The sequence below is a fragment of the Dendrobates tinctorius genome, unplaced genomic scaffold (genome assembly GCF_039654945.1).
Source record: "Dendrobates tinctorius isolate UK_male_01 unplaced genomic scaffold, ASM3965494v1 ptg000107l, whole genome shotgun sequence".
Lineage (NCBI taxonomy): Eukaryota > Metazoa > Chordata > Amphibia > Anura > Dendrobatidae > Dendrobates > Dendrobates tinctorius.
Window position 1 is genome coordinate 25,714,684 of NW_027361775.1, and position 27,882 is coordinate 25,742,565.

Genomic DNA, 27,882 nt, shown 5'->3' on the forward strand with positions numbered 1-27,882 from the left:
AATTGAAGAGGTTTCCTTGTAAAGGGACGGTTGGGTTTTGGCTGAGGAAGGGAGGTACTCTTGCCTCCAGTGGCGTTGGAGATGAGCTGACCCAGCTTAGACTCAAAAAGATGTGAGTCGTAAAAAGGAAGATTGATAAGGGACTTTTTGAATATAGGGTCCGCATTCCAGGCTTTGAGCCAGAGAATCCTGCATATGGCTAAAATGTTGCTGGTAACACGGGCAGAAAAGCTGGCGACGTCAAGGGATGTAGCGAGCAAATATTTACCTGCGTGAGCTATGTGATCCACAAGATCAGCAAGCTCATCAGGTGAGGCCGTTGATAAAATGAACTGCCGAAGAAGCTTTTCCCAGGTGACAACAGATTTGGCTACCCAGTTGGAAGTGAAGTGGCAGAGCGATGCTCTGCAGCAGGGATGGGGAATCCTCAGGCCCCAAGGCCATTTACGGCCCTCGATGACCTTTTATCAGGCCCCCGGGCAGATTCTCAGGGACCGCATTCTTGGGCAGGGAGCTGTATTTTGATTGCCACAAACTCATTAATTTCTTCTTGCTCTGTTAGCACACACACGCAGTGTTCACTAATGAACACTGAAGGGCATGCAATGAAAGATTACGTCCTGACACCAGTGCCAGAGTCAGGATGTAATTTGTGGGCGGAGTTTGTACGGCCCCCAAAGGATGGTATCCAAATGGCCCTTGGCAGAAAAAAGATTCCCCACCCCTGCTCTGCAGCCTCAAAGGCAGACTTGGTTAGGGTTTCCATCTATCTGTTAGTGGAGTCCTTGAGGGAAGAACTGTCTGGAAGAGATAGGACCGTCTTAGCAGACAGGCGAGATACTGGGGGGACCACAGCCGGGGATTCTGCCAATTTGCTGAGGAAATTGAGATTGAAGAGATATAGAATATCCAACTGCCTTCTGGCTGGGAATGCTTTTCCGGGTGCTCCTACTGTTTGGCAAAGAGTCCCTCAAACTCCTTGCAGAGACTCGGGGAGGACGTTTAACCTTTTTGAATGATATGGAGTGGTCCAGAGTTGGACTCTCTTAATTATTAATATTGAGGGTCTGATTGATGGCTGATATAAGATTGTCTACCATGTCCTGGAGTTAGGAAGGTTGGTCCGTGACGAGGTCAGAATCAGACTGGGAATCAAGATCAGACTCTGGGGAGTAGGGAAATCGAAGGCATCCTGGAGGATGTGGAGGGAGAAGGGGACTGGAATGTGTCCGCTCCTTGGACCTACTCTTGATTTGCCATGCTGACGGTGGTGGATGGAAGCCTGCGATTCATTCGAACGATCAGAGCGACGGAGGCAGCTGAAAAGTTAGGTAAATGTTCAAGGGTCTGTACCAGGGACTGGGATACCTTGGTAAGGTCAGATACTGACTGACAAATAGCAACAGCCCACTCCAGAGGGGGGGGGGGAGTCCTATGGGGCCTGCATGATGGAAGAACTGCAGTCTGTGCAGAAGGCCTGACCTGTGGGCCACTTTTTTTTTTTACAGAAGGCAGAGGCGAAGTAAATAGTGGTGTGGGAGCTATGGGTGCGAGACTCCCTGGGTCTGTAATGAGCCAAAAAGAAAGAGAAATAGCGCAAATGCAAGTGCACACACCACAAATAGCAAGTGAAAAAGGTTTTTATTGAGAACAAATACTGCACAAAAAATATTAAAAACAATTAAAAACCATGCATAAAAAGCATAAATAGACATACACAAACTCCCAATAGAGTACACACAAACAAGTTAACAAGAATAATACATCCTAAGGGTATGTGTACATGTTGCGGATTCGTGTGCGGATTTTTCCGCGTGGAATCTGCAGAATCCGCAGGTCAAAATACCCGCATTTTTACTGTGGATTTCCTGCAGATTTTGTGAGCATTTATTGCGGATTTGGCATGCGTTTTTACACCTGCAGATTCCTATAATGGAATGGGTGTAAAAACGCTGCTGAATCCCCACAAATAATTGACATGCTGCGGAAAATAAACCGCTGCGTTTCCACGCGGATTTTTCCACAGCATGTGCACAGCAGGTTTTTTTTCCATAGGATAACATAGTACTGTACATCACTAGCGAATCTGCAGCGGATCCGCAGGGCCAAATCCGCTGCGGATCCGCACACGAATCCGCAAAGTTTGCACATACCCTAAGAGGATAACTATACCCCCCATACAAAGAAATCAAAAGTATCAAGAGAGAAAAAAACAAATAAATGGAAGACCATGCAAGCATCCAGTCAATGTGTGGACGGCAGTAAAGTATATAGCACAATATAATAACCCCCTTGAGTCAATTAATAGAAATAATGTTACAAAATCATGAAACAAAGAGGGGGGGAAAAAGTGATATAAAGTCTAAGACAAGATAGTCCTAGACAAAACAATTCTGATTACCACACACTGACCCATGCAATTAATCAGTAAGAAATATGCATGATGAGGTATATACTTGCCACAGCACGGGATATGGTGATGCCCAAAGTTCCCAACGCATATCGCTAACCCATGTAGATTTGTCAGGGGAAGTCAGGCACTAGTCAGTCATGTCAGGTATATATACACTAGTAAGTGCACTTACTACCATTCTCATGATTGCAAATGCCTAGAAGCGGCAATCACAGAACTCTTGATCCAGCTATCACGGGTAGCATGCCTGCACAATGGGCGGCGTTCAATACAAATAAGCTTCCGGTCATGCAGTAATGTGTAAACGAACGAAAAAATGCCGTCGGTGCGCATGTGCAGTAATCATGCGTTCCACTATCAACCCGCCGTGTATGCGAACCATTGGCCGGAAGTTGACACCGCGCAGGCGCGAGCAGCCAATATGCGTTCCACATGGAGGAAACAAAAGAAGATGTTCTCCAAATACCAGAAGAACGTCACCAAACCTGCGCATTAGGAACATAAGCATTCCAAGAAGGGTCCAGAATGCGTGCCATCACAACAGACATAGGCAACATATGTAAAGCATCAGGACAGAACAATGGATATTGGGATAACATAATATTCCTACAAAAAAGTTGTATGTAAATAAAAAAAAAAAATTAGGATACTGAAAACACAGCATATCCATAGCAAAATAACATAAGTATACATTGCAAAATAACCAATCTCTATATATAAAAATGAATATGTGTGTGTGTGTGTGTGTGTGTGTATCACCAACCAATCATGAAGCATCTTTCATTTCACCAGAGCTGTTCAAGAGAAGCTGAGCTGTGATTGGTTGCTATGAGCAACAGTTTTCCTTGCAAACAATCACTAAGCATCTCTCATATCACCAGAGCTGGTTAAAAGAAGCTGAGCTGTGATTGGTTGCTATGACCAACAGTTTTCCCACTTGACAACACCTCAGCAGACACTGACATGGTGGGAGAAATCTAGCATCCCTGGGAACATAAGCTCCCAGCCATTGTCGGCCCCTCTGAAAGGAGCAGAGAGCACATGACAGAAATGAATCCCCCCTCCCATGCCTATATCCCCTTCACACATCCTTCATCCCATAGGCACATCTTCCCTCTTAAAGGGATCATTGGTATGGAAGTCAGAGAAAATCCATCCAGCGCTTTGGTTTTGACCCCAGGCCTCTCTTAAAGGGATCCCCGCTATGGAAGTTAGGACAGTTCCACTCAGCTCTGTGGTTCTGACCCCAGGGTCTCTTCAAGGGATCATTGGTATGGAATTTAGGGCAAATCCACTCTGCGCTTTGGTACTTACCCCAGGCCCTTCTTAAAGGGATCTCCGGTATGGAAGTCAGGGCAAATCCATCCAGCACTTTAATTCTGACCCCAGGCCTCTCTTAAAGAGATGCCCGGTATGGAAGTCAGGGCAATTGCCTTCAAATGCTCTGGTACTGACCCCAGGCTCTCTTAAAGGGATCTCCTGTATGAAAGTTAGGGCAAATCCCTCGGCGCTCTGATTCTGACCCCAGGGTTCTATTAAAGGGATCATTGGTATGCAAGTCAGGGCAAATCCACTCAGCACTCTGGTTCTGATCCCAGGCTCTCTTAAAGGGATCCCCGGTATGGAAGTTAGGGCAAATCCACTCAGAGCTCTGGTTCTGACCCAAGTCCCCTCTTAAAGGGATCCTCGGTACGGAAGTGAGGGGAAATCCACTCTATGCTTTGGAACTGACCCCAGGCCTCTCTTAAAGAGATCTCCGGTATGGAAGTTAGGGCAAATCCCTCAGCGCTCTGATTCTCACCCCTGGCTTCTATTAAAGGGATCATTGGTATGGAAGTCAGGGAAAATCCACTCAGCGCTCTGGTTCTGACGCCAGGCCTCTCTTAAAGGGATCCCCAGTATGGAAGTTAGGACCGTTCCACTCAGCGCTCTGGTTCTGACTCTAGGCTGACGGGTTGATATGGGATATTAGTGATAGTTGTCCGGTGGCTCTGGCTGATGGGATGATGTGGGATATTAGGAGTAGTTGTCCAGTGGCTCTGGCTGACGGGATGATAGAATCATAGAATCGTAGAGTTGGAAGGGACCTCCTGGGCCATCTGGTCCAACCCCCTGCTCAAAGCAGGATTCGCTAAATCATCCCAGACAGATATCTGTCCAGCCTCTGTTTGAAGAATTCTATTGAAGGAGAACTCACCACCTCTCGTGGCAGCCTGTTCCACTCATTGATCACTCTGTCAAAAAGTTTTTTCTGATATCTAATCTGTGTCTCCTCCCATTCAGTTTCATCCCATTGCTACTAGTCTTTCCTTGTGCAAATGAGAATAAAGATGATCCTTCTGCAATGTGACAGCCCTTGAGATATTTGTAGACAGTTATTAAGTCTCCTCTCAGTCTTCTCTTTTGCAGGCTAAACATTCCCAAATCCTGCAACCTTTCCTCATAAGACAGTGTTTGCAGACCGGTCACCATTCTGGTCGCTCTTTTCTGAACTTGCTCCAGTTTGTTGATGTCTTTTTTAAAATGTTGTGCCCAAAACTGGACACAGTATTCCAGATGAGGTCTGACCAAAGAGGAGCAGAGGGCAATAATGACTTCACGTGATCTAGACTGTATGCTTCTGTTAATACATCGTAGAATTGCATTTGCCTTTTCTGCTGCTGCATCACACTGTTGACTCATATTCAGTCTGTGATCTATTAGTATACCCAAGTCTTTTTCACATGTGCTGTTGCTTAGCCCTATTCCTCCCATTCTTTATATGCCTTTTTCATTTTTATTGCCCAGATGTAATACTTTGCATTTTTCCCTGTTAAAATGTGGGATATTAGTTTCCCTGTTAAAATGTTGGATATTAGTGGCAGTAGTCCGGTAGCTCTGGCTGACGGGATGATGTGGGATATTATAGTGAATGTGGCTATGCGGGGAATGGGCGGGGCTCTACACTCAGCTTTATATATATATATATATATATATATATATATATAATCATTATAATTTGTTATAACTAACCGTAGTTATTCACTATGCCCGGGCAGCGCCGGCATAGTTATAAATAAAGGCAATTGCCGAACAAATCAAATGAAAAGGGGACCAGGAGCCCCCCTAGAGCTGAGAAGGGATGCTGAGGAGGGCTAAGCCTAGATGGACAGGAAAAAGTAGCCTGGACAAGAATCTACCCGTTTTTGGATATGGAGGAGATTGGTCCAGCAGGAGGAACAGTGTCATGCAGGCACCAGAAGGAGGGCGCAACCTCAGCGATGCAAAGGAGACGGAAGGGGCTTAATCAAGGTGTGCGGAAAGCCCACACTGTGGAAAATAAGAAAAAAAAAGCGAGATCTCACAGGAAGGGAAAATACACGCTGTAATCCTCAAGTGCTGATTGGTTGCTGCTTGCAAAGGAGGCAGTAACCAGACCCGGTCTGAAATGAGTCGGGCTCCCACAGGCCGGAAAAGGCACAAAAGACATTGCACACTATTGGCTGATAATGAAGGGAGAAGCAGAAAAATGCCTGACAGCCCTAGATTTCTGATTGGCTTTTGCACACGGGGAGGAGTGGTTAAGACTCGAGCAGGCGTAAAGAGAGACCAGGGATTAAATTTATAGTGTGCCCACATCGGCGCATCGGAGAACACGCAGGGGGAGCTGTGATCTCCACCTCTTTTTTATGCCTCCCCGTCTGAAGAGGTACTGTGAAGAAAAGGGTACCTTGTCTCGACGAGGTCCTGACTACTTCTTCCCCATCCCAAGAACGACAAAAGGCGCCCCAGGTGAGGAGGGGATCACTGGAAAACGACATCCTCCTTCCCACACTGTCCTGGTCCCAGATGGTGCAGAAGACTGTGTCGGGGAAGACCACTGAGAAATCGCCAGTGTCTTTTTCCCAACACCACCACTAGGAGAGGACTGGAGTGGTGAGGAAACAAAGGAACGGCCGCCACGATCCATCCTGAGACACGCTTGGAGTTTCAGGGGCAAAGGTCCTGCCTCGCAGACCACAGAGTGCATGATGTGGATGGCACCACACTGTTCTCTCGGTCACTATTTTGGGAAAACAGGGTGAGGCTTTACACCATGTTACCCCGAAGAGCAGAATCTGAAAGACAAAAGGAAAAGTTTAATAATGCACAACAGGGTGACCTAAGGAGAAAAAGATGGATCTGAGATCAGATCTAGGTCTGTCTCGTACTGACACTAAGCTAAAACTGACGAGCCTTGTGCCAGTCGGTGGGTGTTTGCCTAGTATCAGCTTCCTAGCGACAGCAGCATATACCATGGTTACATGTGTCTGCCAATTAAGTGATAAAGAAATTTATTAGCTATGCATTAAAGAATGACAACATCCCATGAAAGGAGTGTGTGTACATAATATAATTTGCTTGGTTTGTACAAAGTGAAAAAGCAAAAAGTTTACAAAGAAGGAAAAAAGGAGATTTTTGTGTACTCACCGTAAAATCTTTCTCTTAGCCTCTAATTGGGGGACACAGGACCTTGGGTGTTATGCTTTCTGTCCACTAGGAGGCGACACTATGCGTAATCTGAAAAAGATTTGGCTCTGGCTCCTCCTCCACAGTATACACCCCTGGGCGGCATCCGCCTTACCTCAGTTTTTGTACCCAAGCAGTAGGAGGAGATAACAAATCCAACATAACCAAGCCTATAAACAAAGGCTACTATGTACAGCTCAAGGAACAATATGAGTACCCAACATAATAACAGCCCGCAAGGGCAACAGGGTGGGAGCTGTGTCCCCCAATTAGAGGCTAAGAGAAAGATTTTACCGTGAGTACACAAAAATCTCCTTTACTCTTTCGCCTCATTGGGGGACACAGGACCTTGGGACGTCTCAAAGCAGTCCCTGGGTGGGAAGCAATGGACGAATATTGTGCTGACAGGTCCCTAGACTTGGGACACTGCCGCCTGCAGTACCCGCCTACCCAGACTCGCTTCCACTGAGGACTGAGTATGCACACTGTATTGTTTTGTAAACATGTGTAAGCTAGTCCGCCCATGTGGAATGTGCCGTGATACCGGCCGGAATAGGGGAATTGTTTAGGCAGTAGGCGTCATGGATGGTGGACCTGATCCACCTGGCAAGGGTAGCTTTTGAAGCCGGTAAACCCTTGCGAATGCCTTCTGGAAGAAGGAAAAAAAGGAATCAGACTTCCGGAAGGGTGGAGTCCTAGACACACATATACGCAATGCCCTGGCAAGGTCAAGCGTATGCAGGGCCCTCTCCACTCTATGAACCGGAGCCGGGCAAAGGGTCGGTAATGAGATGCCCTCATTGAGGTGGAAATCAGACACAACCTTTGGAAGGATGGAACTGTACGGAGAACCACCTTGTCCTGGTGGAAGAATAGGAAAAGCTGTTTGCAGGAGAGCGCTGACAGCTCAGACACCCTGCGTAGCGAGGTGATTGACACGAGGAAGACCATCTTTTGTGATAAAACTCGAAGTGGAACTTCCTTAAGAGGTTGAAAAGGAGGTGCCTGTAGAGCAGTTAGGACCAAATTAAGGTCCCACGTATCCGGTGGACGTCTGTAAGGAGGGACCAATCTGGAGACTCCCTGAAGACACGTCCTGACTTGTGGTTTGTTAGCAATACGCTTCTGAAAGAGAACTGAAAGCGCTGACACCTGACCCTTAAGCGATCCTAAGGATAGGCCGGCGTCCAGACCTGATTGAAGGAAACCAAGAACTTTCGGAAGAGAGTAAGGGAACGGAATTCGCCCCCGAGAGTCGCACCAAGTAAAATACGTTTTCCAGGTACGATAATAAACCTTGGCGGAAGCTGGTTTCCGTGCCCTGATCATGGTTCTAATGACGTCTGGAGCAAAACCTGCCTGGGTTAAAACCCAGGTTTCAAAGGCCACGCCGTCAAATTGAGAGTCCCCAAATTCTGGAGGTAGAACGGGTCATGAGACAGGGGATCGGGACGGTCTGGAAGACGCCAAGGGGTGTCTGCTGTAAGCTGAATGATGTCGGCGTACCATGTACGTCTGGGCCAGTCCGGCGCAATTAGGATGGTCGGAACTCCTTCCTGTTTAATCCTCCTCATAACTCTGGCCATCAGGGGAAGAGGTGGGAAAATGTACAGAAGCTGGAACTGAGTCCAGTCCTGAACCAGGGCATCCGCCCCGAGCAACCTCGGATCGCGTGTCCTTGCCATGAAATTGGAGACCTTGGCATTGAGATGAGATGCGATTAGGTCCACGTCCGGAGTCCCCCAGCGATAACAGATCCGATGAAAGATTTTGGGATGGAGAGACCACTCCCCCGAGTCCATTTCCTGTCTGATGAGGTAGTCGGCTTCCCAGTTGTCCACACCCGGACTGTGGACCACTGAGAGTACTGATTTCTTGTTTTCTGCCCAGCGAAGGAGACGCGCCACTTCTCTCATTGCCTGGGCACTGCGAGTCCCACCTTGGTGGTTCACATATGCCACTGCCGTGGCATTGTCCGACTGCACTCTGATGTGAGAGGCCTTCAGCAGATGGCAAAAAACTTTTAGCGCCAGGAAGATAGCTCGTATCTCCAGAATGTTGATGGGCATGGTCGCTTCTATTGGAGACTACGTGCCCTGTGATGTAGGTGCACTGCACCCCATCCTGTTAGACTCGCGTCGGTGGTCAGGACTTTCCATCGACTGGGAAGAAAGGATTTTCCTTTGGCCAGTACGGGTGGTTTGAGCCACCAGTACAGTGATTTCCTGGTTGACTCCGTCAGTCGGAACTCCCTTTCGAGGGAGAAAGGGTTCCTGTCCCAGGATCTGAGAATGGCTAGTTGAAGAGGTCTGAGGTGGAACTGGGCAAATGGTAGCACCTCCATTGCTGCTGCCGTCCTGCTGTTAAGGGGAGAATATATGGCACATGAATATATACAAGAATCAAAATTGTAACACTATATAAACGCTTTGCTGAATATTAGGATCATGTTGCTTTAAGATACTTCTGATTTTCTGCTGAATTATTTCTGTGTATGACCCACCTAGGCTTCATGTAAAACCGCAATACTGGGTGGACTAGGGTGGATCGGGCTAAAGAACAATACTAATGTATACGGTGATTGTGTAACACATGGGAACAGTAAACGGTAACTTAGAGATGTACATAGTGATTGTGTACCGACATGGGAACAGTAAACAGTACCTTGGAAATGCACTGTTGATGTAACACAATGAGATAACACAATATCTGTATAAAAGCTGCTCACTTTGGATTAAAGACAGAGAAGAATCATACTGACATGATACACCTTGTCTTGTGTATTCTTTTCTCCGTGCACGTAAAATCTCTACCAAAGATCCAATTTGGCCACAGACAATTAAGACGGGCCACACCCTAGTGCGGCAGAATCAACACTGCTAAGGAGTCTCCTGGCAAACCGAAGAGATCGGCAAGGTATGTGGATTAACATGCGAACTGCACAGCGGATAGCTTGTACCTTTGTCCTTGGGAAGGTGTACCAGACCCCTGGAGGTATCGAATAGGATCCCTAGGAAGATCAGTGACTGACTCGTGAGCAGTTGACGACTTCTTAAAGTTGACTAGCCAGCCTAGACGAGTTAGTGTGTTGATCGTCATCGAGACGCTGTCTTCGCAGTCTTTGACAGTAGGTGCCTTGATGAGTAGATCATCCAGATATGGGATGACCACTATGCCTCTGGAGTGTAGGACATCCTTGGTGGCTGCCATAACCTTGGTTCTGGGAGCCGTGGCTAATCCGAAAGGCAAAGCCACGAACTGGTACTGATTCTGCCCTATTGTGAACCTGAGCGATCTTTGATGAGCAGGCGCAATAGGGATGTGCAGGTATGCATTTTGTATGTCTGTGGAGGCGAGAGATTCTCCCTGTTCCATAGCCGCAATTTTGGATCGAAGGGACTCCATGCGAAACTGCCGAACTCTTACAAACTGTTTGAGTTGCTTTAGGTCCAGGAATTGGCCGAACGCTGCCTCCCTTTTTGGGAACCACGAATAGGTTGTAGTAGAGTCCTCGGAATCTCTCGTTTTCGGGAACCCGTATTATGACTCCTGCTTGAAGGAGAGAGAGACACTATTTCCTTGACCCACCTGTCCTCTGTAATAGGCAGCCAGACTTGCTGAAAGATTAAAAGTCGACCGCCTACAGGTGGGGTGTCTTCCGTATTTCGTGAGTCATGACGAGGAGAAATTCTGGAATTTCCCTCCTTTGGGCTTTGCCTGGCCTGATGTTGACCGCCAATTCTTGTCTGTCCTCTGTGCTGTCCTTTGGTTGTCCCTGCGAGGGGGAAAGGTTGTAATTCTGTGAAGGACGTGAAGCGGCCTAGCCTGAGGAGTTCTGAAAAGACCGGAAACTAGCCTGGTTACGTCGCTCAAACGTACGTTTAGGTTGCGGTTGGGGAAGAAAGGTGGCATTGGAAATCATTTTGTCTAATTTTTCCCCGAAAAAATCTCCCACTGACGTACGGGAGATCCGTAAGAGACTTGTTTGAAGACGCGTCCGCTTCCCATTCTCACAGCCAGAGGATACGTCTGATTGTAATTACATTCGCTGCTATACCTGCTACGCCTCTTGCAGAATCAAAAGCTGCAAGGCGTATGTTATCTGCCACCACCGCTATCTGAACTAGTTGATTGAACATCTGAGGAGCAGACTCTTGGAGGCTCTCCTGCAATCTTTTGGCCCATTCCAGAATGGCCGTGGCTGCCCACGTTGAGGTGAACGCGGGAGCTAGGGAGGCTCCTGCAGCCTCAAAAATTGAAAGAGCCATGCGCTCAACCTGCCGATCTGCTGTATCCTTCAGGGTTGAGCTATCTGGCAGTGAGAGGAGAGACTGTGCTGCAAGCCTAGAGATAGGGGGATCGATTTCCGGTGGATCTGTCCACTTCTTGGTCTTTTTGAGAAAAAAGGGGGTATCTAGCCTCAATATTTACGGTTGGCGAATTTTTTGGCAGGCTGCGAAAAATGCTTATCAAGGATGTCCTGAAAGCTTGGGTGATCAGAAAAAAACTTTAGGGACTTCAGGGACCCCTCCAAACAGATCTTATGTTTTGGGGGTTCTTGGGGAGCATCGGATAAAACCAGCACCCGATGAATAGAAGTGATAATGTCCTCAACTAGCGCTGTATTGCTAGGAGGACAAGGAGCCTGAGACTCCTATGTTTCCTTATCTGATTCGGAGTCACAGATGCCCTCTGAATGCTGCGCATCGCTGAGGCGTTGCCTGGAGGGAGATCTGGACCGCCGCTTTTCCATGCCCGAAGATCTCTGTGGAGATCTGCTGCGCCCGTCTCTGGAACGAGACGGTCTAGGAGACCTAGAATTACGGTGTCTCTGCCTAGAGCGGGACGACCGTGAGCCATGGGAGGACGTAGCTGAACGTGACCTATGGGACCATTCACTACTAGCATTGCCAGGGACTGCCTGTCCGCTTATAGCTGGGATATGACCCTGCATAGCCTGAAGCAATGTGGAAGTCAGCGTATCTATGGACTGTGACATAGATGCGGCCCATACCGGCATGTCAGTGGAGTTGAAACAGTGACAGGAGCCTCTTGGAGCACTGACCCAGCATTTTGGGAACAACTCTAGCAGTACGGGTGCATGTTGCCGCTGGGAAGATTGGCTTTGCAGGCTGAACAGACTGCGTAACAGCAGATAAACCTGTTTTGTTTTTTTTTCTTTCTCTTTCCTTCGGACCTGGAGACCGACATAGTGCACTGAGTGCCGGCAGGTTATTATATGACCAACAACCTTACAGGGGTGGCTATGCAGAGGAGCGCTATAGGGAACCTATAGGGAGTCTGCGTCCAGTGCCTTACCCCACCGGTGTGCTCCTAGACCCGGCGCCAGCAGAAAAACTTCGTTTCTGCGCCCCCTGGAGACTGTGCAGTGTTCTTGAGCAATATAGCAGCGCTGCTCTCTTCCCTGAGGTAAAAAGGTGGGAGGGAGGAGGGGCGGAGAGCAGAAAAGGGCACGCAGACAGGTAAAACCGCGCCTTCCTGGCTCGATTCGCCCCCTGTATGACGCTGTGCAGCGTCATTATCATCATCCAGGGGGGCAGGCTGGGGGCGGTAACATGGGCGGCGGCTTCGGCTTAGGCCGAAGCCGCGGTTTAAAGTACAAAATCCTGCCCGGGAAGGGCTCCAGAGCGGTAGTCCGGAGGGGGGCGGAAAACGAACCAAAACCCCCCCGGATGAGTGCCATATCGCCCAGACGCCCCTATATACGCAGCGCAGCCCTGTGAAGGGTCCTTTTGACCCCTTTAGAGGGCTGACGCTGCCGCAGGGACAGGAATCCCTGCATACTGTGGCCCAAATATGACAGCCCCCGGCCCCATAGCAGACCACAGCAGTGCTGGGGCTACAATAAAGTTAGCACTGCGAACGCAGCTCCTACCTGTGGCGTCTCAACCTAACATCCCTAGAGGGGGTTAGGGAGGGCGCTTCACCGCCATCAGGAGGAATTCTTCCTCACCTCAGCCTCAACCCAAAAGGCCCAGGGCCTGGGGAAGGAGGGGGGTTCTCGACCTCGAACCATGCACCCGAAGGGCTGGGGAGGGAGCGACATGGGGAAGAGCCATCTCTACCTCAACCGGGTACCGCTAAAAAGAGGACCGAGGAGGGAGCCATGCCGGGAGTCTCAGAGAGACCCTCTTTTCTTCATTTGTGTCAAGAAGAATCTTCTTAGGTGTGCCTCCTTGCGACACTAAGCAAAAACTGAGGTAAGGCGGATGCCGCCCAGGGGTGTATACTGTGGAGGAGGAGCCAGAGCCAAATCTTTTTCAGATTAAGCATAGTGTCGCCTCCTAGTGGACAGAAAGCATAACACCCAAGGTCCTGTGTCCCCCAATGAGGCGAAAGAGTAATTCCCTGTATTGAAAACTGATGACATTATCCGGGGTAAACAAGTCAGGAAGAAAGTAAGAGACCCTACTATGCCTATTCCAGTCACCTGCCTGACCACAAGGGTTGGCACCCTAAAGATAACATGACAGTGGCGTCCTCCCTCAACATCCACTTACCTAGTAATCCCTAGCTCAGCTCTGAGTAATAATAATATAATAATAATCTTTATTTTTATATAGCGCTAACATATTCCGCAGCGCTTTACAGTTTGCACACATTTTCATCACTGTCCCCGATGGGGCTCACAATCTATATTCAGTATGTCTTTGGAGTGTGGGAGGAAACCGGAGTGCCCGGAGGAAACCCACGCAAACATGGGGAGAACATACAAACTCCTTGCAGATGTTGTCCTTGGTGGGATTCGAACCCAGGACTCCAGCGCTGCAAGGCTGCAGCGCTAACCACTGAGTATTCACATTATTTGCATAAAACCCACATCAGATGAAAACTGTAGGTAACCAATTGTTTGTATACTAATCCTCTTAAAATGGTCCCCTAACCAGTGGTATACATAAACCTGTATGGCAAAATGTCAGTGCTATAGATAATAACAAATAAGTATACTTAAGGAAATCTCAACTTGTTTCCCTTCTCATTGGAGGTTCCTCAAGAGAAAAAAGGGTTTACAGAAGAACCCTGCGCAATCAGCTTCCTGTAGCTGTACCCAGCATGGTTGCCTAGATGAAGACATGATTTCTACTGCAAATACACATGTCGGAGAGCATCCCAGAGAGTGTTACCCTTACCTGCTTAGTTAGCTCACTGAGCAATGAAAGGTCATTAGTTCTAGAAGTTTTCAGAGCGTTTAGTTCAACCTGTTTCTCTTCTGTGTCTTTGTCATACTTCTCCATCCAGTACTCCAACTTCTCTTCCAGCTCCTAATGATTAATTAACATGGTAAATAACCATAACATTTTGACTGTCAGAAATAAACACTGATATAACAACCTACAGACTATACCTAAGGTACCAATTGGTCTATACCAGTGTTCCCCAATTCCAGTCCTCATAGCCCCCAACAGATCACTTTCAGGATTTCCTTAATATTAACCCCTTAACGACCGCTGATAAGCCTTTTAACGGCGGCAGTTAAGGGTAGTTATGCCTCAACGGGGCTGATAAGTGTATACCGCTATCCAGAGTCCGAACCTCTCCGAGTTCTTAGCTACAGGGGATAGCTGAAACCCCAGAGAACATGATTCGGGTCGGTTTTCACCGTCAGCGGTGATGCGAGCGCTGTTATTCACGGAATAACGGCGACCTAAAAAAAAAAGTCAGATTTCCTATTTAATTCCTCTCTCCTCTGATGTGACCGCACATCAGAGCAGAGAAATGGGTCCCCCGATTCCCCCCCAGTACCTCCAGAGTCCCCGCGAAGTGCCCCAGCTGCCGGCGTCTTCCAGAAAGAAAATGGCGGGCACATGCGCAGTGCACCCACCTAGATCTGCTGGCACCCGGCAACAATAGGAAATTTTTCCTATTGGTTCATTTTGATCAATATGATAGGGTCTATCACAATGATCAAAAATAAAAAAAAAAATAAAAATAAAAACAGGGTTTGATTATCACCCCCTTAGTTAGGTAAAAATGAAAAAATAAAAGTACTTATTTCCATTTTCCCTTTAGGGTTTGGCTAGGTTTAGTATTGGGTTAGGGCTTAAGTTTGGATTGGGTTAAAGCTAGGGTTCGGGCTGGGTTAAAGTTAGGGTTGGGCTAAAGTTAAGGTAGTGTTGGGCTATAGGTTATGGTTATGGGTGGGATTAAGGTTAGGGGTGTGTTAGGGTTAAGGTTGGGATTAGGTGTCATGATCCAGGTTGGATTGTGACAGATTTTGCACAAATAACCTTTTTTTTCCTTTAAGCTGTTGGCTTAAAGTTAGTTTTGCCCCCGGTGGCAGTTAGGGTCATTTCTGTGGTTTCTTTAGTTCTAGTTTTGCCCCCGGTGGCCGCTGGCGTCATTACACTGTGGTTTCTTTAGTTCTAGTTTTGCCCCCGGTGGCCGCTAGCGTTATTGCACGTAATTACCAAGCAGGTGATGAGCCTGGCTCCTTCCTATAAAGGAGTAGCAGGTGGTCTCATTCACTGTTGGTGATATTGGTAATTTCCAACCAAGTTTGGTGAAGGAAGGAGCTATAGAGAGGAGTTCCTTGCAGCTCAGTCAGAGCTATGGTGTAGTAGCTTCAGGTAGAAGCTGAATCGGGTGTCATACTCTGTTGCTGGGAGCAATAGCAACAGAGCAAAGCTAAGTGGTGTTTTCCCTGTTTGTTATATTTTTCCTAGTGTGTGTATTAGTGCAGTGGTGGGATTAGTTTCTACACCGTCCAATGCATTAGTAAGGGATAGGTGCAGGGCGAGCTAGGGATTGAGGTATCCAGCTCGGCGACAGGTGAGGAACCTGTATAGGGATCGGTAGGAGTTTAGAGACACTGCCTCAGGGGAGTGCAGGAGGTCTCCACGTCCCCGTTCCCTATTGCAGGGCCCACCACTGTAACTGTTTCCCCGGTGTTCCCCCTTACTCTGTATATTCGCCCTGCTGGAGGCGGTGTATCCAGGTACACGTGTAATTATCGAAATTTGCCCTGCTGGAGGCGGTGTATCCAGCTACACGTGACATTAGGGTTAGGGTTGAAGTTAGAATTGGGGGTTTCCACTGTTTAGTTTTATCAGGGGGTCTCCAATCGCGACATGGCACCACCATTGTTTCCAGCCAATTTTCGGTTCAAAAAGTTTAACGGTGCTCCCTCCCTTCCATATGCGGGGTTTTGGCGTACTCTGAAGAAATTGCACAACCAAGTTTGTGGTCTATTTTCTCCTGATACCCTTGTGAAAATAAAAAAAATTGGTTCCAAAGAAAACTTTTGGTGAAAAAAGTAGAATGTTCATTTTTTCCTTCCATATTGCTTTAGTTCTTGTGAAGCACCTGAAGGATTAATAAACTTCTTGAATGTGGTTTTACGCACTTTGAGGCGTGCAATTTTTATAATGGTGTCACTTTTGGGTATTTTCTGTTATATTGACCCTCCAAACTCACTTCAAACGTGATGTGGTACCTAAAAAAAAAATGGTTTTGTACATTTTGTTGGAAAAATTAAAAATTGCTGGTCAACTTTTAACCCTTATAACGTCCTAACAAAAAAAAAATGTTTCCAAAATTGTGCTGATGTAAAGTAAAGTAGACATGTGGGAAATGTTATGTATTAACTATTTTGTGACACCAATGTTTGATTTAAGGGTACAAAAATTGAAAGTTTGAAAATCGCAAAATTTTTGCCAAATTTGCGTTTTTTTCATAAATAAATGCAAGTTATATCAAATAAATTTTACCACTAACATGAAGTACAATATGTCATGAAAAAAACATTCTCAAAATCAGTGGGACCCGTTGAAGCGTTCTAGAGCTATAACCTCATAAAGTGACAGTGGTCAGAATTGTAAAAATTGGCTTGGTCATTAAGTGGCAAATTGACTCTGTCACTAAGGAGTTAAAGAAGTGATAGAACTATCAATGCATCAGAAACAGTCACAGGCTCTCTCATCTAAAGGGCCTTTCTCACATAGCGAGATCGCTAGCGAGATCGCTGTTGCGTCACCGATTTTGTGACGCAACAGCGATCTCGCTTTGTGTGACACGTACCTGCGATCGGCCCCCCCACTGAAAATCGCTGATCGTGCTCGAATGGCCTGGGCCATTTTTTCGTCGTTGGCGTCCCGCTGGCCGGCATGCATCGCTGTGTTCGGCGCCAACTAGCGACGTCTTTGGCGACAAAGAACTCATGGACGCAGGTGGAAGTCGTCAGAATCGCTGCGGTGTGACAGGTAACAGTGACCCCCGACGGATCGCAGTATCGCTGCTGCGTCGCTGGAGAGATCTGCCTGTTTCGCAGTTCACTAGCGACGTACCAGTGATCCTGACCAGGCCGTATCGTTGTCGGGATCGCTGGAGCATCGCTAAATGTAACAGGACCCTAAGGAATACCTGAGGACTGGAGTTTGGGAAACATTGGTCTACACTGCAATCCTTTGGAGAAGCCAGCCATATCTGATCAATGGGAGTGTCACCCCAACAATCAGCTCTGAGAAGGAAGTTGGGAATCTGTCTCCTTCATTGTTATCAAACTTAACACCCTAGGTTCAGCAGCTCTGTCAAGGTCAATGAAGGGGACAACCCCCAAATGATATATTAAATTAAATATTAAATTAAAGGAGTCTGTCTGCAAGTTTGACCCTTCAAAACTGATGACAACGCTAAATACACAAAAACATGAAAATATTTTTAAACATCCCTTTGTGTAGGGCTTTAGTAGCAGTATGACTGAATAGTGAAATTTTAATCTGGCGTAAGCCATTCTGATACTGCTTAAGTGCCCGCGGCTCTTCAGTAAACCCTCCACAGTGCTCTTGTGTGACGGCAGTAGTGCGCTCCCGGAACTCCAGCAGAGGGAAGGGGCTGTGGAGAGCTTCTGCAGAATGCTGAGGGCACTCCAATCTTGGGCTTTGCCCAGAAAGCACTTGCAATAGCAGATTGTGTCAGATTAAAACTGAACTTTCTCAGGTATTTGACAGAGTTCCTATTCCCTTATTCAGTACTGTCGGCAGTTTTCCAGCACCCAAACTGGTGACTGACTTCCTTTAATGGACTATAAAGCCTACCTTCACACGACCATATTTTCAGCCTGAGTGATGTCCACAGAAAAAAAACCCAGACCTCACAGTGCTAGCACCAGGACCGTGCAGGGAGCGGTCAGTGTGAGGACTCTGATTTCAGATGTTTAACCCTTAGATACCACAGTCAATAGTGACTACAGCATGTAAGTGGTTGTCAGGAATATGGAGCTCCCTCTGGCGCCTCATTGCTGCAACAACCCCCTTTGCTTTGTTCAAGAATGAAGGTAAAGCACTGATAACAAAATAAACAACCAGATGGAATCCAGTAAATATAATTTTCAAAAGGAAATATATGGCGGACAATACTATTGCTGGAATTTTATGGCTACCCATAGATTATGTATAGAATAGGCCTGATCCACTTAGACTAGACCGTTGTACGCCAGTCTTCATGAAGGCACCACTGGAATGAGATGCACCTCATTCATCAGCCACTTAATGAATTAGGAGCATCTAAGCCATGCGCCTCCACCAGAAATGGTACTTCACTCAGGGAGTATATTTTTAGTATAAATTTTGATGAATTTGCTGGGCAGACTTCACCATGTCCTATCCTGCCCCATCTCTGCCCACTTTGGCTGAGCTAGCAGTGACTTTCCAACATTTCAATGTATTTTATTTCAGAAAACTTGTGACCTTGGGCAATCTGGCCCCAAATCTTTTTATTTTAGTTGTGTCACCAATATGAAGCATGTTATACTCACCTGCTGATGCTGCCTAAGAAAATTTTCTATCTCAACGTGGACTCTTATCTCCTCATCCATCTTTTCTTTCATTTTCTGTTTAAAAAAAAAAAACTTTGATAATGTTATATAGCAAGACCCAGAAATGTATCATATTACTTACCTTGTGTGGCTCATAAATACTTCTCTATAGGGGTTGTCGACTACTAGGACAACACCTTCTCAATCTGAGTTTTTGCTTCCGTTGAAATGCAAACACCTATACCCTCCTCCCACTCCAGTGTTGTTGGCGCTCACGGTTCTGGGGCGCACATGAGGTTGCCGTGTCGCACGAGCTCTACAACTGATCGACACTGGCTTCACGGTCCCCACCTTTGGACTAAACGAACATCAACACTAAGTCAGGACTAAGTCAGGGCTATGACTGCTCTCACTTCCTCTTGAAGTTCGGTTTGTCTGAAGGCGGGGGCAGTGAAGCCGGTTCTGATTTGGTGTGGCGCTCATGTGGCGTAACAACTAGAGTCGAGCGATACCGTCCGATACTTCAAAGTATCGGATCGGAATGGATCGGCCGATCTTTAAAAAAAGTATCGGTATCGCCGATTCCGATACCGGAAGTCCCATTCAAGTCTATGGGACTTCCGGTATCGGAATAAGAAAAACCCTGTTTTTGCCTTGTACAGCCTCTCTGGGGTCTGTACGGGCCTTTCGGGGGCTGTGCCGGCCTGCCAGGGGGTCTGTGCAGGCTCCGGTGGTCTGTGCCGGCCTGCCGGGGGGCTGTGCCGGCCTGCCGGTGGTCTGTGCAGGCTCCGGTGGGCTGTGCCGGCCTGCCGGGGGGCTGTGCCGGCCTGCCGGTGGTCTGTGCAGGCTCCGGGGGGCTGTGCCGGCCTGCCGGGGGGCTGTGCCGGCCTGCCGGTGGTCTGTGCAGGCTCCGGGGGGCTGTGCCGGCCTGCCGGGGGGCTGTGCCGGCCTGCCGGTGGTCTGTGCAGGCTTCGGGGGTCTGTGCAGGCATCGTCCGATGGGACTACAAGTCCCATCGGGCGATGCCTGCTACCATGACAGTGATTGACACATTAGCCAATGATGGGACAGTAGTAGTCCCATCATCCGGCTAATGTGTTAAATGTTAAAAAAAAAAAAAAAAAAAAAAAAAAAATACTACATACATACTACATGCATGCTACATACATACTACATGCTACATACATACTACATGCTACATACATACTACATATATACTGCATGCATGCTACATACATACTACATGCTACATACATACTACATGCTACATACATACTACATATATACTACATACATACTACATACATGCTACATACATACTGCATGCTACATACATACTACATACATACTACATGCATGCTACATGCATGCTACATACATGCTACATGCATGCTACATACATACTACATGCTACATACATACCACATACATACTACATACATACTACATACATACTACATGCATGCTACATACATACTACATACATGCTACATACATACTACATACATACTACATGCATGCTACATACATACTACATGCATGCTACATACATACTACATGCTACATACATACCACATACATACTATATACATACTACATGCTACATACATACTACATATATACTACATGCATGCTACATACATACTACATGCTACATACATACCACATACATACTACATACATGCTACATACATACTACATATATACTACATGCATGCTACATACATACTACATACATACTACATGCTACATACATACCACATATATACAATACATTCATACAATACATACATAGACATACAGTACATATAACATAGAGTAACATACTTACCAATACTTGTCACATTGTTCCCCGAAGCCATTGTCTTTTCCGGAATAAATATTAACATAACAAACCACAAAAATACTCACCCACGATCCGAAGCAGTCCACGAGTGTGTCCCACGACGATCTTGGGTAGAGAACGGCAGCATCAGATGATGCTGCCGTTCTCTACGGGCTGCAGGAATCCAATGACGGAAGGTAGGTATCCTTCCGCACTGTATTCCTCCGCCACTTAAAAAAAAAAAAGTCCCTAGTCTCACTTTATGCCATTGCTGCGTGGGAAATTCCCACACTGCAATGGCATAAAGTGAGACTAGGGACTTTTTTTTTTTTTAAGTGGCGGAGGAATACAGTGCGGAAGGATACCTACCTTCCGTCATTGGATTCCTGCAGCCCGTAGAGAACGGCAGCATCATCTGATGCTGCAGTTCTCTACCCAAGATCGTCGTGGGACACACTCGTGGACTGCTTCGGATCGTGGGTGAGTATTTTTGTGGTTTGTTATGTTAATATTTATTCCGGAAAAGACAATGGCTTCGGGGAACAATGTGACAAGTATTGGTAAGTATGTTACTCTATGTTATATGTACTGTATGTCTATGTATGTATTGTATGAATGTATTGTATGTATGTAGTATGTATGTAGTATGTATGTAGCATGCATGTAGCATGCAGTATGTATGTAGCATGCATGTAGTATATATGTAGTATGTATGTAGCATGCATGTAGTATATATGTAGTATGTATGTAGCATGTAGCATGTATGTAGTATGTATGTGGTATGTATGTAGCATGTACTATGTATGTAGCATGCATGTAGCATGCATGTAGTATGTATGTAGCATGCATGTAGTATGTATGTAGCATGCATGTAGTATGTATGTAGTATGTATGTAGTATGTATGTAGCATGTAGCATGTATGTAGTATGTATGTGGTATGTATGTAGCATGTAGTATGTATGTAGCATGCATGTAGTATATATATAGTATGTATGTAGTATGTATGTAGTATGTATGTGGTATGTATGTAGCATGTAGTATGTATGTAGCATGCATGTAGCATGCATGTAGTATGTATGTAGCATGTATGTATGTAGCATGCATGTAGTATATATGTAGTATGTATGTAGCATGTAGTATGTATGTAGTATGTATGTAGTATGTATGTGGTATGTATGTAGCATGTAGTATGTATGTAGCATGCATGTAGCATGCATGTAGTATGTATGTAGCATGCATGTAGTATATATGTAGTATGTATGTAGCATGTAGTATGTATGTAGTATGTATGTAGTATGTATGTGGTATGTATGTAGCATGTAGTATGTATGTAGCATGCATGTAGCATGCATGTAGTATGTATGTAGCATGCATGTAGTATATATGTAGTATGTATGTAGCATGTAGTATGTATGTAGTATGTATGTAGTATGTATGTGGTATGTATGTAGCATGTAGTATGTATGTAGCATGCATGTAGTATGTATGTATGTAGTATGTATGTAGCATGCATGTAGTATGTATGTAGTATGTATGTAGTATGTATGTAGTATGTATGTAGCATGCAGTATGTATGTAGCATGTATGTAGCATGTATGTAGCATGTAGTATGTATGTAGCATGCATGTAGTATGTATGTATGTATGTAGTATGTATGTATGTAGCATGCATGTAGTATGTATGTAGTATGTATGTAGTATGTATGTAGCATGCAGTATGTATGTAGCATGTATGTAGCATGTATGTAGCATGTATGTAGTATATATGTAGTATGTATGTAGCATGTAGTATGTATGTAGCATGCATGTAGTATATATGTAGTATGTATGTAGCATGTAGTATGTATGTAGCATGCATGTAGTATGTATGTATGTAGTATGTATGTAGTATGTATGTAGCATGCATGTAGTATGTATGTAGTATGTATGTAGTATGTATGTAGTATGTATGTAGCATGCAGTATGTATGTAGCATGTATGTAGCATGTAGTATGTATGTAGCATGCATGTAGTATGTATGTATGTAGTATGTATGTAGCATGCATGTAGTATGTATGTAGTATGTATGTAGTATGTATGTAGTATGTATGTAGTATGTATGTAGTATGTATGTAGCATGCAGTATGTATGTAGCATGTATGTAGCATGTATGTAGCATGTATGTAGTATATATGTAGTATGTATGTAGCATGTAGTATGTATGTAGCATGCATGTAGTATATATGTAGTATGTATGTAGCATGTAGTATGTATGTAGCATGCATGTAGTATGTATGTAGTATTTTTTTTTTTTTTTTAACATTTAACACATTAGCCGGATGATGGGACTACTACTGTCCCATCATTGGCTAATGTGTCAATCACTGTCATGGTAGCAGGCATCGCCAGATGGGACTTGTAGTCCCATCGGACGATGCTTGCACAGACCCCCGGACATCAGCACAGCCCCCCGGCAGGCCGGCACAGCCCCCCGGCAGGCCGGTACAGACCCCCACAGGGTGCACAGACCACCGGCAGGCCGGCACAGCCCCCCGGCAGGCCGGTACAGACCCCCACAGGGTGCACAGACCACCGGCAGGCCGGCACAGCCCCCCGGCAGGCCGGTACCGACCCCGGGCAGTCCACACAGCCCCCCGGCAGGCCGGCAGAGACCCCCGGAAGGCCCGAAATGACGGCGCATCATGATGCGCACACACCGCGCATCATGATGACGTCAGGCCGTCAATCAACTTTGAACTTCCGATTCCGATGCCGAATTCCGATATTGAAAAAATATCGGAAGTCGGTATCGGAATTCCGATACAGCAAGTATTGGCCGATACCCGATACTTGCGGTATCGGAATGCTCAACACTAGTAACAACCTCGTGTGAGCCTTGGGAACGCGAGTGCCAACACCGCCTGAACAGCACCACTATGGAAGGTGAGTATAGATGTTTATTTTAACGAAGGCAAACATTCAGATTGAGAAGTGGTCGTCCTAGTAACCCTTTAAGGGCTCATCACAGCTTTTTAATTTCTGCAATTCTACAGCTAAAGGTTATTGCCTCCACCACAACCTGATAGTTCTCTTCCTGCAATATCAAAAAGGTGTCCTCAGCAGATCCAGTTTGTGTCATTTATGACAAAAATTAGGTTTATACGGAATCTGTCAGCAGCTTTTTGCTCCCTTATTTGAGATCAGCATGATATAGAGGCAGAGACCCTCATTTCAGTGATGTGTCACTTACTGCGCTGCTTGCTGCAGTTTTTATAAAATTACTGTTTTATCTATTACATATCTACCAGTTCTCCAAATTCTGAGCTCTGTATAACCCTACCCATACCACTGATTGGCAGATTTCTGAGAACACTGCCAGAAAGCTGCCAATCAGTAGTGAGGGGTGGGGTTATGCAAAGCTAATAAATATGCAGGATTACATGGCAGGAGGTTTACTAGTCCTCTTGTGATAAAATCACTGTTTTATCAGCAGATTCTCAAAACTACAGCAAGCAGGTCCAGAAGAATATTGCTGAAATCTCTGTCTCTACATTATGCTGCTCTTAGATTAGGTGTAAAAACCTTGTTACAGATTTCTTTTCATGCTCACTCATTCCATATATTAATTATGTCTTTCCTGCTTGACTTGACTGTGCAGTGGAGACCCTGCATAATAAAGTCAAGCTATCCTCGCCTTATGCCCATCCTGCACGGCTTGATTGACATCTTTTAGGACAGAGTTTGAGGTGATATTCCCTGTCTTCAAGGAAGTTGAGCTAAAAATTGTGCGCAAACGTTATGAATAACATGACTTGGCTCTGTACCATCTTCACCCTTTTGACTGGGTAATATGAGCCAATAGCCAATTTTCAATTTGTATCTTTTTTTTCTTCATTTTTTTCCTTCCATATGAGGACTTGTTTCTTTGGGGACAATTTGTAGCTTTGAATACATTACAAGCTAAGGTACTGAAAAATGGGACAGAAATTCTATGTGAAGGGGGAAAGTAATTCCATCATTGTTGCTCGGGTTTCGTTTTTAATTTGTTCACTGTGCAAGAAATATGACCAGTTAGCATAATTCTGCAGGTTACAGAATAATAAGTGTATATATAGCTTACTTTTATATTTATCTTAATGCTTTTAAGTAAAACATTTTTTAAATTTAGTTGGTATTGCCATTTTTCCCATAACATTATTTTTTAGTAGATTGAGTTTTGTTCATACTTGTTTTTTATGTTATCGATCTGTAGTTTTTATTAACCTGGATTTGAACAGTGATTAGTTGATTGCTTGAATAATAGATTGCAATAAATTAGCATATTAATCTGTTATACATTTCTCCTGGCTTTACAGGAGTACCAATTTAGCAAGCATGGGGCATGATAATATTATTGTGATGGTTTACGGAAGGGACCACCCTCGTATCTAACCACTTAATTGTCACTGCCATGATTGACCGCAACATTTAAGAGGTGAACAGCAACACTTAGAATCGGCACATTCGGTTCCTGAGACCGTTCTATAGACCTGTACCTGACATGTGATGTACATGTATGTCACTAGGTACGAATTGTGAAGCTCCAGGTAACCAAAACCTTCTACGACAACGTCTTGTTCAGGCAGGTGATCCCATATAGTTTTTTAACAAGATGCTTCAGGAAATGCCGTTTTATTTTTTTTCTCCAAAGTCTCCTGACTGCTTTTTCTATATTTTTTTTTAAATGAGTGTTTTGGGGTTTTTTAAGCGTTTTTCCATTGTTTTTGGTGTGTCTTTTACGCTGCATTTTTCGGATAGCTAAACGCCATCCAACAATGTAGAAACTGCTAGCAGTTATTGTAACAAAAACCGCTAACACGGTGCCCAAAATGACGCACAAGCATATATTCGGACATCTTTTGAGCCTTCCCATTGACTTTTTTAAATTATTTTATAGTACTTGAATATATAAACTAGTCAATATCATCCAAGCAGAAGTCGCCTGAAGAATGGTCACTTCACTTATTGTAACTGCTTGGCGTCTTTGGAAACCTGAGGCAACTAAAAGATGATCAAAAGACTGAAGTTATTTTTTTGCTAGAAATACACATGTTCAGTCTTTTGTGTGTTTTCTGGGTGCTTTTTCAGGTGGTTTTGTTCTAAATAGTTGTCATTCCAACACTCTCACGTTATAGGGAGCAATTGACGTTTTAGTAGTGATCTGGAAATAAAAAAAAAATTGAATGCCATAAGCATCTCAAGATCTTATGTTCAAAAGTGTAGATTTATTTATTCCTGGATCCTGACTTAATTTGGGTGGAAATGTCTTGTATTTTTCAGTAATAGTTTTGGTTGGTATGTACTTATTTTACAGAATACTTCCAGTATAACGACAGAAGGCCCAATTAGATGGACAGATTTGGTTTATTATTATTTATTATTATTATAGCGCCATTTATTCCATGGCACTTTATTAATGAGCCATGATTAACTATAGTCAAGTCAATCGGTGCTTGTGTACTACATGCTGACAAAAATTGTATGAGGAAGAACGATCATTCAGTCCCCATACAGTACCATGTTGTTGGCACAACATTCCCTGTCAAAAATAATAATTTTTATGCTGGCATAAATGATGAATGAGCATTTTCTTCATACCCCAGGTGATCGGCAGAATGTTCACAAAGGCAGGACAAACATTTGATTACTGGCCCACCTAAATGGGACTGTAGTAACTTGAAAAGTATTTTGGTAAGTTATTTCCTGCACCTGGACCTCCATCAGCAGGTCGCACTCTGCTGTGTTGCACTTTTTCTGTGTCTGAGACACTTGAAGTTCAGTGTCCTTCTTCACATATTTGCCTTCCATGCTGGTTTTAGCTTTCATCTCCTGTAGTTGATCCTTTAAGTGTGCAATTAGTTCAGTGCGGCTCTGGGAGGACAGAAAACAAGAGTTATGTTTGCAAAAACAACGTTTTTCCTTAGTTCTGTTTAGAACACCTATGATCAGAATCCCCGCTTGACTGCAAAAGACCTTCAGAATTAGCAGACTCTGGAGTTGTGAAACCTCCCCTGCGTCCTCACCATAAAATTCAGCATCAGAAGTATGCAAAAGAACATCTAAATAAGCCTGATGCATTTTCGAAACAAGTCCTGTGGACCGATGAGGTTAAAACAGAACTCTTTGGCCACAATAATCAAAGGTATGTATGAAGAAAAAAGGGCACAGAATTTCAGGAAAAGAACATCTCGGCAACTATTAAGCATGGGGGTGGATCAATCATGCTTTGGGGTTGTGTTGCAGCCAATGGCAAGGGGAACATTTCCCAGGTAGAGGGAAGAAAGGATTCAATGAAATTTCAAAAAATTCTTGATGCAAGTTTAACATCATCTGTAAAAAGCTGAAGATGAAAAGAGGATGGCTTCTACAAATGGATAATGAATTATCCTAAACACAAGTCAAAATCCACAATAGACTACCTCAAAAGGCGCAAGGTGAAGGTTTTACAATGGCCCTCACAGTCCCCTCATCTGAACATCATTGAAAATCTGTGGCTAGACCTCAAAATAGCAGTGCATGCAACACGATCCAGGAATATCACAGAACAGGAAGAATTTTCCATGGAAGAATGGATGAAGATACCTCAAATAAGAATTGAAAGACTCTAAACTGGCTACAAAAAGCGTATACAAGCCGTGAGACTTTCAAAAGGTGGTGCTACTAGGTACTAACCATGTAGGGTGCCCAAACTTTTGCTTTGGCCCGTTTTCCTCTTTATATCTTTTAAAATTTACAAAATGACGTTTTTTTTGCCTAAAATGCAAAGTAAATGTGTCATCTTTAGCAATTTAGAGATTATTTAATCTTCAACTTGCATAACTGTTCATAAGAGTAATTTTGACCAGGGGTGCCCAAATTTTTACAAGCCAATGTATAATACGTAGGCTGTTGAATTCGGGTTGGGAGAGCCTTTGGCCAGTCCGTCCACCATAGTCTCTATACGGAGAGGTGAGTTTGGCTTTAGAGCACTAATGATCAGTTGTTACAGTCAGAAAACCGTTAAATACGACATGTTTAAATCACACTAAAACACTCTGCAAGAAGTTTGTATGTTCTCCCTGTGTTTGCGTGGGTTTCCTCTGGGTGCCCCGGTTTCCTCCCACACTTTAAAGACATACTGATAAGGAATTTATATTATGAGCCCCAACAGAGACAGTGATGTCTGATGTTGCTTGTAAAGCACTGTACAATATAGTGGTGCTATAGAAGTAGGAAAACAAAGTACCTGTCACGCGGGGCTTAGGTCAACTAAGGCTGAAATACCCGGGGCCCCTGTGGTGTCCCTTTAACTAGGGGAAACCCTGTCTGACCCTCAACCCAGGGTTTTTGCTGATGGTGCAAATGCCTGAGCCTCCAACCTTTCCT

General features: G+C 45.0%; 1 protein-coding gene across 1 annotated transcript in view; it reads right to left on the reverse strand.

Moving 5' to 3' along the window:
- DRC9 (dynein regulatory complex subunit 9) overlaps nucleotides 1–27,882 on the reverse strand; it is a 79,477-nt gene that overhangs the window by 22,159 nt on the left and 29,436 nt on the right. Inside the window, exons 6-8 of the mRNA XM_073589295.1 lie at nucleotides 26,227–26,388; nucleotides 18,675–18,749; nucleotides 14,053–14,184 (exon numbers count right to left, since the gene is read on the reverse strand). Coding sequence (XP_073445396.1) covers nucleotides 14,053–14,184; nucleotides 18,675–18,749; nucleotides 26,227–26,388 — 369 coding nt within the window. The remainder of the gene's footprint in view (nucleotides 1–14,052; nucleotides 14,185–18,674; nucleotides 18,750–26,226; nucleotides 26,389–27,882) is intronic.